This window comes from Salvelinus alpinus, chromosome 22 (genome assembly GCF_045679555.1).
Source record: "Salvelinus alpinus chromosome 22, SLU_Salpinus.1, whole genome shotgun sequence".
NCBI lineage: Eukaryota > Metazoa > Chordata > Actinopteri > Salmoniformes > Salmonidae > Salvelinus > Salvelinus alpinus.
The window spans coordinates 28,729,212-28,744,701 of record NC_092107.1 but is presented as its reverse complement, the minus strand read 5'-3'; the positions used below and the strand labels follow the sequence as shown (position 1 = coordinate 28,744,701).

General features: G+C 42.4%; 1 protein-coding gene across 9 annotated transcripts in view; it reads right to left on the bottom strand.

Annotated features, from left to right (window-relative positions):
* Nucleotides 1-15,490, bottom strand: part of LOC139549367 (RNA-binding protein Musashi homolog 2-like) — a 302,329-nt gene that overhangs the window by 73,063 nt on the left and 213,776 nt on the right. For all 9 annotated transcript variants that reach the window (XM_071359809.1, XM_071359808.1, XM_071359810.1 and 6 more), the window contains exon 8: nucleotides 9,759-9,841. In XM_071359809.1, the coding sequence (XP_071215910.1) occupies nucleotides 9,759-9,841 (83 nt within the window). The remainder of the gene's footprint in view (nucleotides 1-9,758; nucleotides 9,842-15,490) is intronic.

Below are 15,490 nucleotides of genomic sequence, written 5' to 3'. Positions count from 1 at the left end.
GCAGTTAAATGTTGACATCTATGAGGACGGTGTAAGAATGGACAGTTAACATACAACCCTCACCGCTAGTCTCACATCCAGTTCAGATCCGTTGAAAGAAAGGATAGGGTATAATTACCTAATTTGTGCATCTACGAAAGAGCACTGCTACAGTAGACTGTGTTTCTCTCTAAGTTTTCCTGTCTCGGTGGTACCTGAGGGAGGGTTTATCCCAGGCCAGGATCGATCCACTCCTCTACGTGTGTTCAAAAGCGGCACGGTTCAGTCTGCCTCGAACAGGCCTTTATACACTATCCTGAGTGGCGGGGCAGCTTTATTGCGCGCCCCACACTCCAGTTAAACACCTATATTCTACCGTCACAGCACAATAAAGCAGCAAAGCTCAGCGAGTACAACCGGACAAAGGATATATAAAACATTTGGGGGGGGATAAGGCTTGGTCTTGGTTTTGTATGAAGCGATTTGGAGAGAGTGTGAAAGGGGTGTGAGTGTCAGGGCTAAACAGACTGACACAAATCCAGGCAGTCAGTCAAACCTGGGCCGCAGTTTTTGGGCCAGAACTCCAGTCTGTCCATTCTGAAGAGGAATACAAAAAGCCTATTCAGAGTTTTCCTTCACCGCTCTATTTGTCCTCTCTTCCTTTCTCAGCCTCTCCACATGTCAGAGCTCTGTCAGGGCTAGGATATTTAAATGTAAAAGTATGAATAATAAAACATTCCTTATACTAAGCAAACCAAACAGCATCATTTTCTTGTTTTTAAAATGTACACATGCCCAGGGGCACACTCCAACACCATTTACAAACAAAGCATTTGTGTTTAGTGAGTCTGCCAGATAAGAGGCAGTAGGGATGACCAGGGATGTTCTCTTGATAAGTGTGTCAATTGAACCATTTTTTGTCCTGCTAAGCATTCAAAATGTAACGAGTACTTTTGGGTGTCAGGGAAAATGTATGAGGTAAAGTACATTTTCTTTAGGAATGTAGTGAAGTAAAAGTAAAAGTTGTAAAAAATATGAATAGTAAAGTGCAGATACCCAAAAAAACTACTTAAATCACTTCCCACTTTAATAATGGAACACTAGTCACTTTAATAATGTTTACATATTTTGCATTACTCATCTCATATGTACAGTTGAAGTCGGAAGTTTACATACACCTTAGCCAAATACATTTAAACTCAGTTTTTCACAATTCCTGACGTTTAATCCTTGTAAAAATTCCCTGTTTTAGGTCAGTTAAGATCACCACTTTATTTTAAGAATGTGAAATGTCAGAATAATAGAAGAAAATTATTTATTTCAGCTTTTATTTCTTTCATCACATTCCCAGTGGGTCAGAAGTTTACATACACTTAATTAGTATTTGGTAGCATTGCCTTTAAATTGTTTAACTTGGGTCAAACGTTTCAGGTAGCCTTCCACAAGCTTCCCACAATAAGTTGGGTGAATGTTGGCCCATTCCTCCTGACAGAGCTGGTGTAACTGAGTTCTGCCCACAATTGTTGTACAGGATTGAGGTCAGGGCTTTGTGATGGCCACTCCAATGTCTTGACTTTGTTGTCCTTAAGCCATTTTGCCACAACTTTGGAAGTATGCTTGGGGTCATTGTCCATTTGGAAGACCCATTTGCGACCAAGCTTTAACTTCCTGACTGATGTCTTGAGATGTTGCTTCAATATATCCACATCATTTTCCATCCTCATGATGCCATCTATTTTGTGAAGTGCACCAGTCCCTCCTGCAGCAAAACACCCCCACAACATGATGCTGCCACCCCCGTGCTTCACGGTTGCGATGGTGTTCTTCGGCTTGCAAGCCTCCCCCTTTTTCCTCCAAACATAATGATGGTCATTATGGCCAAACAGTTCTATTTTTGTTTAATCCGACCAGGGACATTTCTCCTAAAAGTACAATCTTTGTCCCCATGTGCAGTTGCAAACCATAGTCTGGCTTTTTTATAGCAGTTTTGGAGCAGTGGCTTCTTCCTTGCTGAGCGGCCTTTCAGGTTATGTCGATATAGGACTAATTTTACTGTGGATATAGATACTTTTATACCTGTTTCCTCCAGCATCTTCACAAGGTCCTTTGCTGTTGATCTGAGATTGATTTGCAGTTTTCTCACCAAAGTACATTAATCTCTAGGAGACAAAACACGTCTCCTTCCTGAGCGGTATGACGGCTGCGTGGTCCCATGGTGTTTATACTTGCGTACTATTGTTTGTACAGATGAACGTGGTACCTTCAGGTGTTTGGAAATTGCTCCCAAGGATGAACTCAATGATGACTCAAATGATGTCAATTAGCCTATCAGAAGTTTCTAAAGCTATGACATAATTTTCTGGAATTTTCCAAGCTGTTTAAAGGCACAGTCAACTTAGTGTATGTAAACGTCTGACCCACTGGAATTGTGATACAGTGAATTATAAGTGAAATAATCTGTCAACAATGGTTGGAAAAATGACTTGTGTCATGCACAAAGTAGATGTCCTAACCGACTTGCCAAAACTATAGTTTGTTAACAAGACATTTGTGGAGAGGTTGAAAAACGAGTTTTAATGACTCCAACCTAAGTGTATGTAAACTTCCGACTTCAACTGTATATACTGTATTCTATTCTACTGTATCTTAGTCAATGCTGCTCTGACACTGCTCGTCCAAATATTTATATATTCTTAATTCCATTCCTTTACTTTAGATTTGTGTGTATTGTTGTGAAATTGTTAGATATTACTTGTTAAATACTACTGCACTGTTGGAGCTAGAAGCCCAAGCATCATGCTACACCCGCAATAACATCTGCTAAACACATGTATGTGACCTATAACATTTCATTTGAAGTAGTACTTTAAAGTATTTTTACTTAAGTACTTTACACCACTGCTACCCAGAGTGGGTATCAAACAGGTTCGGCCCAGAGCGGCTGGCATTCAGAGTAGGGCCTCACCCATATACTGGCACTGAGCCACTGATGCCTGGTAACATCATCTCTTGATGCACCTCCGTACCTTCAGGCTCTGATCAGGCCCTACACCCAAACAAGGGCACTGCGTTCATCCACCTCTGGCCTGCTCGCCTCCCTACCTCTGAGGAAGTACAGCTCCCGCTCAGCCCAGTGAAAACTGTTCGCTGCTCTGGCACCCCAATGGTGGAACAAACTCCCCCGCGACGCCAGGTCAGCGGAGTCAATCACCACCTTCCGGAAACACCTGAAACACCACCTCTTTAAGGAATACCTAGGATAGGATAAAGTAATCCTTCTAACCCCCCCCCCCTTAAAAGAGTTAGATGCACTATTGTAAAGTGGTTGTTCCACTGGATATCATAAGGTGAATGCACCAACTTGTAAGTCGCTCTGGATAAGAGCGTCTGCTAAATGACTTAAATGTAAATGTAATGCAGAGTCCTGTAAGTCCCAGTCAAAACCACTCACTAGGAGAGGAGAGGAGTCAATGCCTGGGTCATGCCTGATAGCTCTACACAGGAAGTACAGATGGAGACTGAGATGGCCCCCTTCCCTCTTAAAAGCTGAGGGTTAAGGGTGCACAGATGGTGGGTTTGTGAAATGGTGGCTGTAAAGCATCTCTTGCACGAGGGCTACGGCCTGGTGGACACTTCCAAGGGTGTGCCATTTACAACATAATCATTATAATGTTATTGCTGAATATTAGTCAAATACACACGCACACAGACGCACGTACATACACGCGCACACAAATGCACAGGCTGCTAGCAGACGATGCCTCCAAGGTAGCTTTTATCCTTTTGGCAAAGAGAAACTCTGAAAACAGCATCAGAGATTAGAAGAGGGAAGAAAGAGAGGATGCGGGACTCCATCCAACACCGCTTTTTCACACAAAACATTCTTCTGCTTCATCCCACTTTTCATACCTTCTCTCAGTCATTTATTTCCCAGTTGCTCCTCCAACACCTCAGCAACCAGGAAGCTCCACAAACAGAGTTATCATTTTATGGAGACAGGAGCTGGTAATACTGAAGCAGGCCGGGGATGGAAATATTCATTTTTCTCATCCTTCTCTCTTATTTAACCTCCCCAAAAGATGCAAACAATGCATGCAATTCCCCCAAAGCCCAATTTAATACAGCCAGTCGATGGGCAATGGGGCTTGGCTGAACAATGAGAGCATTTGATGCACTATCATGTGAAAGTCAATATCTGTGCTGTATCTGTGGTTGGACGGCTGCTGTGTCTGTCTGTGGGTCTGTCTGTGGGTCTGGGGAGCTGTCTGTGGATCTGGGGGTCTGTCTGTGGGTCTGTCTGTCTGTGGGTCTGGGGGGGCTGAGACTGGGTCTGTCTGTGGGTCTGTCTGTGGGTCTGGGGGGCTGAGACTGGGTCTGTCTGTGGGTCTGTCTGGGGGGCTGAGACTGGGTGTCAGGGAACTACTACATAACGTAAGACCTGAATTTCATCACCCAGTTGTTTGAGGTTTATAAAGGATCTTAAAGTTTGTAATTTCCACTTGAAAATGTCAGACTTGATTTGCCCTAACTAAACATGTATGAACCCCTATAAAAATGTCCATTAATTATAATCCACACAATAATTAAAATTTTCTGTTGCTGCACTTCCTGTTGCTGCAGTAATATACTACACTAATGTCCCTCAGTCAAGACTACTACTAATACCCTACTCTCCTTCCTTAGTCAACACTACTACTAATACCCTACTCTCCTTCCTTAGTCAACACTACTACTAATACCCTACTCTCCTTCCTTAGTCAACACTACTACTAATACCCTACTCTCCTTCCTTAGCCAACACTACTACTAATACCCTACTCTCTTTCCTTAGTCAACACTACTACTAATACCCTACTCTCCTTCCTTAGTCAACACTACTACTAATACCCTACTCTCCTTCCTTAGTCAACACTACTACTAATACCCTACTCTCCTTCCTTAGTCAACACTACTACTAATACCCTACTCTCCTTCCTTAGTCAACACTACTACTAATACCCTACTCTCCTTCCTTAGTCAACACTACTACTAATACCCTACTCTCCTTCCTTAGTCAACACTACTACTAATACCCTACTCTCTTTCCTTAGTCAACACTACTACTAATACCCTACTCTCCTTCCTTAGTCAACACTACCACTACTACTCTACTCTCTTTCCTTGGTCAACACTACCACTACTACTCTACTCTCTTTCCTTGGTCAACATTACCACTACTACTCTACTCTCTTTCCTTGGTCAACATTACCACTACTACTCTACTCTCTTTCCTTGGTCAACATTACCACTACTACTCTACTCTCTTTCCTTGGTCAACATTACCACTATTACACTACTCTCTTTCCTTGGTCAACATTACCACTACTACTCTACTCTCTTTCCTTGGTCAACACTACCAGTAGTACACTACTCTCTTTCCTTGGTCAACACTACCACTGCTACACTACTTTTCCTCCTACCCTACTACACTACTCTACTCTCTTTCCTTGGTCAACATTACCACTACTACCCTACTCTCTTTCCTTGGTCAACATTACCACTACTACACTACTCTCTCATCTTAGTCAACATTACCACTACTACGCTACTCTCTTGGTAGTGTTGACAAATGAGGGAGAGTAGTGTAATAGTTGTAGTGTTGACTAAGGAAGGAGAGTAGGGTTAGTGTAGTGTTGACTAAGAAGGAAGAGTAGAGTAGTGTAGTAGTGGTAGTGTTGACTAAGGAAAGAGAGTAGTGTACTACTGGTAGTGTTGACCAAGGAAAGAGAGTAGTGTACTACTGGTAGTGTTGACCAAGGAAAGAGAGTAGTGTACTACTGGTAGTGTTGACCAAGGAAAGAGAGTAGTGTACTACTGGTAGTGTTGACCAAGGAAAGAGAGTAGTGTAGTAGTGGTAGTGTTGACCAAGGAAAGAGAGTAGTGTACTACTGGTAGTGTTGACCAAGGAAAGAGAGTAGTGTACTACTGGTAGTGTTGACTAAGAAGAGAGAGTAGTGTAGTAGTGATAGTGTTGACTAAGAAGAGAGAGTAGTGTAGTAGTGATAGTGTTGACTAAGGAGGGAGAGTAGAGTAGTAGTGGTAGTGTTGACTAAGGAGGGAGAGTAGTGTAGTAGTGGTAGTGTTGACTAAGGAGGGAGATCAGAGTAGTGTAGAAGTGGTAGTGTTGACTAAGAAGAGAGAGTAGTGTAGTAGTGGTAGTGTTGACTAAGGAGGGAGATCAGAGTAGTGTAGAAGTGGTAGTGTTGACTAAGAAGAGAGAGTAGTGTAGTAGTGATAGTGTTGACTAAGGAGGGAGAGTAGAGTAGTAGTGGTAGTGTTGACTAAGAAGGAAGAGTAGTGTAGTAGTGATAGTGTTGACTAAGAAGGAAGAGTAGAGTAGTAGTGGTAGTGTTGACTAAGAAGGAAGAGTAGTGTAGTAGTGATAGTGTTGACTAAGAAGGAAGAGTAGAGTAGTAGTGGTAGTGTTGACTAAGAAGGAAGAGTAGAGTAGTAGTGGTAGTGTTGACTAAGAAGGAAGAGTAGAGTAGTAGTGGTAGTGTTGACTAAGAAGGAAGAGTAGTGTAGTAGTGATAGTGTTGACTAAGAAGGAAGAGTAGAGTAGTAGTGGTAGTGTTGACTAAGAAGGAAGAGTAGAGTAGTAGTGGTAGTGTTGACTAAGAAGGAAGAGTAGAGTAGTAGTGGTAGTGTTGACTAAGAAGGAAGAGTAGTGTAGTAGTGATAGTGTTGACTAAGAAGGAAGAGTAGAGTAGTAGTGGTAGTGTTGACTAAGAAGGAAGAGTAGAGTAGTAGTGGTAGTGTTGACTAAGAAGGAAGAGTAGTGTAGTAGTGGTAGTGTTGACTAAGAAGGAAGAGTAGAGTAGTAGTGGTAGTGTTGACTAAGAAGGAAGAGTAGTGTAGTAGTGGTAGTGTTGACTAAGAAGGAAGAGTAGTGTAGTAGTGGTAGTGTTGACTAAGAAGGAAGAGTAGAGTAGTAGTGGTAGTGTTGACTAAGAAGGAAGAGTAGTGTAGTAGTGATAGTGTTGACTAAGAAGGAAGAGTAGAGTAGTAGTGGTAGTGTTGACTAAGAAGGAAGAGTAGTGTAGTAGTGATAGTGTTGACTAAGAAGGAAGAGTAGAGTAGTAGTGGTAGTGTTGACTAAGGAGGGAGAGTAGAGTAGTAGTGGTAGTGTTGACTAAGGAGGGAGAGTAGTGTAGTAGTGGTAGTGTTGACTAAGGAGGGAGAGTAGAGTAGTAGTGGTAGTGTTGACTAAGAAGGAAGAGTAGAGTAGTAGTGATAGTGTTGACTAAGGAGGGAGAGTAGAGTAGTAGTGGTAGTGTTGACTAAGAAGGAAGAGTAGAGTAGTAGTGGTAGTGTTGACTAAGAAGGAAGAGTAGAGTAGTAGTGGTAGTGTTGACTAAGAAGGAAGAGTAGTGTAGTAGTGATAGTGTTGACTAAGAAGGAAGAGTAGAGTAGTAGTGGTAGTGTTGACTAAGAAGGAAGAGTAGTGTAGTAGTGATAGTGTTGACTAAGCCGGGAGAGTAGTGTAGTAGTGGTAGTGTTGACTAAGGAGGGAGAGTAGAGTAGTAGTGGTAGTGTTGACTAAGAAGGAAGAGTAGAGTAGTAGTGATAGTGTTGACTAAGGAGGGAGAGTAGAGTAGTAATGGTAGTGTTGACTAAGAAGGAAGAGTAGAGTAGTAGTGGTAGTGTTGACTAAGAAGGAAGAGTAGTGTAGTAGTGATAGTGTTGACTAAGCCGGGAGAGTAGAGTAGTAGTGATAGTGTTGACTAAGCCGGGAGAGTAGTGTAGTAGTGATAGTGTTGACTAAGAAGGAAGAGTAGAGTAGTAGTGGTAGTGTTGACTAAGGAGGGAGAGTAGAGTAGTAGTGGTAGTGTTGACTAAGGAGGGAGAGTAGAGTAGTAGTGGTAGTGTTGACTAAGGAGGGAGAGTAGTGTAGTAGTGATAGTGTTGACTAAGAAGGAAGAGTAGTGTAGTAGTGATAGTGTTGACTAAGAAGGAAGAGTAGAGTAGTAGTGGTAGTGTTGACTAAGGAGGGAGAGTAGAGTAGTAGTGGTAGTGGTAGTGTTGACTAAGGAGGGAGAGTAGTGTAGTAGTGGTAGTGTTGACTAAGGAGGGAGAGTAGAGTAGTAGTGGTAGTGTTGACTAAGAAGGAAGAGTAGAGTAGTAGTGATAGTGTTGACTAAGGAGGGAGAGTAGAGTAGTAGTGGTAGTGTTGACTAAGAAGGAAGAGTAGAGTAGTAGTGGTAGTGTTGACTAAGAAGGAAGAGTAGAGTAGTAGTGGTAGTGTTGACTAAGAAGGAAGAGTAGAGTAGTAGTGGTAGTGTTGACTAAGAAGGAAGAGTAGAGTAGTAGTGGTAGTGTTGACTAAGGAGGGAGAGTAGTGTAGTAGTGATAGTGTTGACTAAGGAGGGAGAGTAGAGTAGTAGTGGTAGTGTTGACTAAGAAGGAAGAGTAGAGTAGTAGTGGTAGTGTTGACTAAGAAGGAAGAGTAGAGTAGTAGTGGTAGTGTTGACTAAGAAGGAAGAGTAGTGTAGTAGTGGTAGTGTTGACTAAGAAGGAAGAGTAGAGTAGTAGTGGTAGTGTTGACTAAGAAGGAAGAGTAGAGTAGTAGTGGTAGTGTTGACTAAGAAGGAAGAGTAGAGTAGTAGTGGTAGTGTTGACTAAGAAGGAAGAGTAGAGTAGTAGTGGTAGTGTTGACTAAGAAGGAAGAGTAGTGTAGTAGTGATAGTGTTGACTAAGCCGGGAGAGTAGAGTAGTAGTGGTAGTGTTGACTAAGAAGGAAGAGTAGAGTAGTAGTGGTAGTGTTGACTAAGAAGGAAGAGTAGTGTAGTAGTGATAGTGTTGACTAAGCCGGGAGAGTAGTGTAGTAGTGGTAGTGTTGACTAAGAAGAGAGAGTAGTGTAGTAGTGATAGTGTTGACTAAGGAGGGAGAGTAGTGTAGTAGTGGTAGTGTTGACTAAGGAAAGAAAGTAGTGTAGACGTGGTATGTTGACTAAGGAGGGAGAGTTGTCAGTGCACGGCAGGTCAGGATATGGAGCCATGCAGGGTCTGATACGCTCCCCCTACGCTGCTATACTGCACTGTCTGAGCCACAGCAGGCTGCATGAGTGACAAGCAACTAGCGTAGGCTAACGCTACACCCAGGCGTCACCACCACCACCACCCTCATCCTCTCTGCACACCATTGCCTCGCCATCCTGGGCCTCAGCCAGCCTGCTCACAGCCTACCCCCACCACTACCTGGTCAACAGGCCATTAACCCTGACCCGAAATCAGTCTACTGGAAACACACTGCCACTACTGAAGATTAAGAATAAACATCAACACCAGGTCTGACATCAGGTGTGGCATTGAAACAGCCTGGACTGATAGGTTTAATGTTTTTTTATTTTTTTATAATACCACCAGCTTTCACAGACATGGATACCTGTTCCAGCCTGATTTGCAGGGTGGTTTTGCGTGAGGTAGGGACAGGTTGTTTTGCCCTTCTGCCAGGAACGACTCACAAACACAATTTCATGGTGTGTGGTCATCGGTGCACAGTGCACACCACTGACTCCATATCCCTAAAAACCTGTCTGTGTGTCTGTGTGTCTGTGTGTCTGTGTGTGTGTGTGTGTGTGTGTGTGTGTGTGTGTGTGTGTGTGTGTGTGTGTGTGTGTGTGTGTGTGTGTGTGTGTGTGTGTGTGCCTGCCATCGTTCCCGCTGTGCTAAAGAGAAAATCAAATATTAATCCAGCCAGCAACGCACCGTCCACCATTTGAAAAGCGAGAGCCACTCACCATTTTATTATTGATTTCATGAAAGTGGATCTCGCATACTTTCTCCACAACGTCCTCAACCTCGAAAGTTACAAAGCCGAAACCTGCAGGGAGGACAGAGAGGTAGAGAGAATGACAGGAAGAGGGGGACAGAGAGAGAAAGAGAGTGAGTGAAAAGGAGAAAAAGGCAGAGAGAAATAAAGCATTGGTTATAGTCAAAATTCATAGAACAAATTTAATTTGCAAGACAGGCAACATATGAAAATGTGTCCACTAAATTTAGCTAAACCCTGGGTTATCAGGACCGAATAAAGACGCAGTTATAGATCTGGAACGGCCGTACAGCTATGTGCAATAAAAATGATACAGTTCTCATTATTAGAATAACTATATTCCTGCTTCACAGACAGAAGAGGAGGGAAATGCCACAAAGCTCATTAAAGGAAGTTCATGGACTTTGGCCTAGCCCGTGAATTTCATTACAGATATTCTCTGCTCTTCATTGATATTTCACTGTAAAACACATTCTAGTTTTATGGTAATGTCAGGCCATATCATATTATTGATACACAGAACATTATATAAATCTCTCAAATCAGCAACAAACACTAATTGATAACTAATAGAGGGTAATCTAGTAACTCATGGCTTGACCGGATTATCTCATTCTTAACTAATAGTGGCAGGCAGGTTGCCTAGCAGCAAGCCAGCAACTGGACACAAAACATCTGACAGGAAGTTAGCTGGCATCAGGGTCAGGGGCGGAGCCAGAGGGGTGTCCGGGGTGCCACCCTCATTTGCTACTGTCACGGCCGTTTTAAGAAGTGGACCAAAGCGCGGCGTGGTGAGTGTACATATTCCCTTCTATTTAGAAATAACGACAAAAACAATACAAAAACAACCGTGAAGCTTAAGGGCTATGTGCCACAAACAAAGTTAACTTCCCACAACCAAAGGAGGGAAAAAGGGCTACCTAAGTATGGTTCCCAATCAGAGACAACGATAGACAGCTGTCCCTGATTGAGAACCATACCCGGCCAAAACATAGAAATACGAAAATCATAGAAAACAAAACATAGAATGCCCACCCCAAATCACACCCTGACCAAACCAAATAGAGACATAAAAAGGCTCTCTAAGGTCAGGGCGTGACAGCTACTGGCAGTTTGATGCTGTTTGACATCTCATTTCACCTCTTGTTGAAAGAAGCATTTATTTTGATGTTCGGCGGTGCATTTTCAAATCGAGGACGAGGAAGAGAGAATATTAACATTGGTTGCGAGATACAGAAGAATAAGAAGAACATACAGAAGAAGAGAGAATATTTCGCGATTGGCGAAAGCATCATATTTGAAGTAAGTTTTAAAGTTTAGCATCGGGTTTAGGTTTCCTGAACAACTTTTATGAAAGTTGAGTCGCTGTGTAAGTTAACTTTAGACCTTTGGCTCCATCAACAGACAGTTAATCAGATAAGAGAGATCGGTTCCCAATGTAGCCTAACATTATGTTTACCTCTGTGCTAGTAATACACTCATATACAGTGCAGTGTCGTAAGTTACAGTATACGAATGTTTAGCTAATGTGGGGTAACTAGTAGCCTATTTTTGCATTTTTTTAAACATAAAAAAAGGGAGAGATATCAGACTTCTGTTCCAAAAGGACCCAATGGTAGGCCAGGCCTATACTTTAAACTACACATTTTAGTTAGCGGCTGTTAGTATCTAATCTTGTGGATCCCTTAATTATACATTTTCATAGAGATATGAAACATTATTTAACGTGTATTTCAGACATTTCAAGATCCAGAGAAGAGGGTCCTGTACAGCGTGTTTGAAAACGTTTCTCAGAACTCAGCGTAGTACTAGGAAAAGGGCTTTCAACAGATTCTGCTATAAGGACAATTCATGGCTTGAATATTCTGTATGTCAAGATTCAACTTATTGTTTCGCCTGTAGGCATTTTTCTCTGCCCAATACACCTGAATCTGCCTTCACATCATAGTCAGGTTTTTGTAACTGGAAAAAGGCGCTGTTTAAAGATTCTGGGTTTAAGCTCCATTCAAAGGCAGAGCATCATATCAATTCTATGTATGCTTGGAATCAGCATAAAGGGCTATTGACAGCAACTCGTCAATGTTAGATGTCATAAATGAGGACCGGAAAAAGAAAGTGGAGGAAAACTGTACTTACATTAAAACAATTGCATTTGTGCTCCTTGTAACTGCAACTCTAACTATAGCACAGAGAGGTCATCGAGAGACTGATGACTCTCACAACAAGGGTATTTTTTGACAATCTTAGAATAAATAGCAAAGCATGACCCTCTAATAGAGAAAAGGATGAATGCATGTGGCAATGCTAAGTACACAAGCCACCAAATCCAGAACGAAGTTCTTGAGGGCTTAGCTGAGATGGTACAAAGTTAAATAATAAGAGAAGTAAAAGAAATTGAAGTTTTTAGTGTAATTGCTGATTAAACCAAAGATCTAAAGAAATAAATAACTTTGATTAAATGTCTTTAGTTGTGAGGTACTATTACAACGGGACCATCCATGAAAGCTCTTTATACTTTCAGTCAGCTGAAAGCTTAGATGCAGCAGGTTTCACAAAAATGATCATTGATTGCCTTGAAAAACATGGTCTGGACTACAGAAATAATGTTGTGGGGCAAGGCTATGAAGGTGCATCCGCCATGAGCGGAAACCATTCTGGTGTGTCTGCACGGATTAAAAACAGTGCAAGATTTGCATTTTATGTGCACTGTAATGCACATTGTTTGAATTTGGTTCTTGTCGATGCTGTAAAATCAGTGCCTGAGGCTGTTCACTGTTTTGCTCTCCTGCAGAATCTTCATAACTTTGTATCTGGCTCGTACGTTCATCTCAAATGGCTTGCAGTTCAGAAAGAGCTGTATCCACAGCAGCAGCCCAGGGAACTACAGAGACTTACGGATGTAAGGTGGAGGTGGGCATGCATATACATGGCATGCCGTAATCTGAGGGACAGGATTCCAGCAGTTCTGAGAGTGCTACAGGATATCAGAAAATAGTGGTGATAGATCAGTGGAGGCAAGCGACCTTCTTTCTCAGATAGATTTACATTTCACTGGGCTTTTGGTTACCTTTTGTAAAGTGCTTGGTGATGCCAAATGTCTTTCTGACATGCTCCAATCAAGCTCTCTTGACCTAGCAAGGGCTGTGGATCTAGTAGGTGACCTTACAGACACATTGCAGGACTACAGAAGTGAGGGTTACTTTGGAGAACTATGGAAAGAGGTTGAAGAGATTGCAGAGCACTGCAAAATAAGTGGACAAACAGTATGTAAAAGACAGCCTAAAACAAGCTTAAGATTTCACGACTCATTGATGATGAGCACTGTAGGACAGAAAAATAGTGACCAAAGTGATGGTGAGAGCTTCCAAAGAGCAATCTTTTATCAGGTGCTTGACAGTCTCACAGCTGAGCTGCAGAGGTGTTTTTCAAAGAAGAATTGTGAAACAATGCAAGGGGTCCCGTCTCTCAACCCAAAGAGTACAACATTCTTGAATGAGGAGCCTCTGTTTGCCTTTGCTCAGACCTTTGAGTCAGATTTAGAGGACCTCAAACATGAGGTTCACCAAACCAAGCGGCTTCTTGATAGTAGAGAGAAAAGTGGAAGGGACAGACCGTCTACTCTCCTTGACTTTGTTGTGTTTCTAGAACCTTATAAAGAGGTCTTCCATGAGCTATTTCGACTTTGTAACATTTCTGTTGTTACACCAGTCAGCAGTGCTTCTTGCGAGAGAAGCTTCTCAGCTTTAAAACGGATTAAAACCCACCTTAGGACAACAATGGTTGATGACAGGTTAACTCGGAATCCTCAGTGTTGAGTCAAGGAGGCACGCTCCCTCAACATGGATAAGTTTGTGAAACATTTTTCCAGTTCTCACCAGAACCGCAGAATTATGCTGTTATAAATCTACCTAGGATAATTTGGCACTTAGGCGGTCCCTCTGCTCATGATTAAAACCTGCACTGTGTACTAGCTAGTACACTGACGTTCTAAAAAGATAAATCCAAAGGGTATCATGTCACACAGAATCAATTTGGTCAATTCCCAAACTTTTCTTTGCTATTAGTTAACATAATATATATGAGCATAAATATGATACTGTAAATTTGTAATATTGATGGGCACCAAAATTATTTATATTTTTCAAGTCCATTTCTGCTTGATGCCTGGTATGTCAAATTGCAAATGTACTTTTTTTCAATTTATGTAACACACAAATGGTATCTTATCTACTTGGTGCTTGAGCTTTATTTTCTGAAAATATTTTGGATGTACAACATTTATAGACCCAGATTATATATTAATGAAAACAGTGACCCAAGTCTCTCCAGTACGTGAGTACAGTACAATGTGTGAGAGAGTGAGAGAGTGAGAGAGTGAGTGAGTGAGTGAGTGAGTGAGTGAGTGAGTGAGTGAGTGAGTGAGTGAGTGAGTGAATGAGTGAGTGAGTGAGTGAGAGAGAGCTGCAGTTCCGAGGTAGAGACACTGACTATTCATAGTATGTTAAAGATTTCTAGTGAAGTAACCTTTTTGGACCACACTATCTGCCATACTGAAGAACTCCGGGTTAAGTGAATTATCAATGCTCCTTAGATGCCAGGTTAGGGTTACACTATTTTCTGTCATGGACTATGGACCCCCTGAAGTAGCCTTGGCCACCCCCTGAACACCCCATGTAGAAAACTCTGGTTCCGCCACTGATCAGGGTTGCTGGTATCAAATGTTAGATGCCATTGCCTCGGTTGGACCTTATGTGCAATTGACCAACAAAGTGATCTTCATCTGAGAGGATAATCTAGTGGCTCATGGGCTAAAAATTGACCAGATTATCTACATGTCATATAAAGCGATTACATCATGAAGGCATATACAAAGGATACAGACACCCAAAAATGCCCACGTGCGCTAACACACACACTTACACACTCCAGCAGGAAAGCCTTCCACTGACTAATCAGTACACTCTCTAAAACAAACACACGGAGCAGAGAGAAATAAAGCAGAAGTTTTGCGACCTGCTGTGACAAGCTGAAACAAGGCTTTGGCTTTTAAGAGAATGGGAGATAAGCATGTGGGAGTCAGGAGTTCAAAAGGGTTTGACAGAGAGCCAGCACGTGGCCAGGCCCCCCCCCTTCTCCACACACGCAAGCAGATAAGGGCAGATAAAGAGGCGGGAGGACTGATAAGAGGGTCAAGAGAGAGCAACCGTTCCGACAACACCCCCTGTCCTGTCCCGCCTCTGCACACACCACAGTACACTAACAATGAGTTATTACACAGTACAGTGCAGGACATTCAATTCACAAACACACACACAGGTACAGAAACTCTGCCTGAATGTTATATGTACACATAGTCCACCCCCCCATATGAAGTTGAATCCATACAGGCATTAGACATCATCAAACAGGTATCAGTGATCAAAGCCGCCTACACTCTCTCTGGTGAAAGGCAGGAAGTGAAGTTCATTAGTCTATGACCTGCCCTCTCTCCATGACTTCCTGTTCTGATCCAGGGGGATCACACGTCAGACAGAGAACTCAACTCACAACCCCCATTCCTGAACTCTCAAGCCTCTCTCGACCAATCTCTCTCTCAGGAACATACAGTATTAGATCAATGAAACACAGATCACATGCAGTGCACTCGGAAAGTATTCAGACCCCTTGACTTTTTCCACATTTTGTCACGTTACAGCCTTA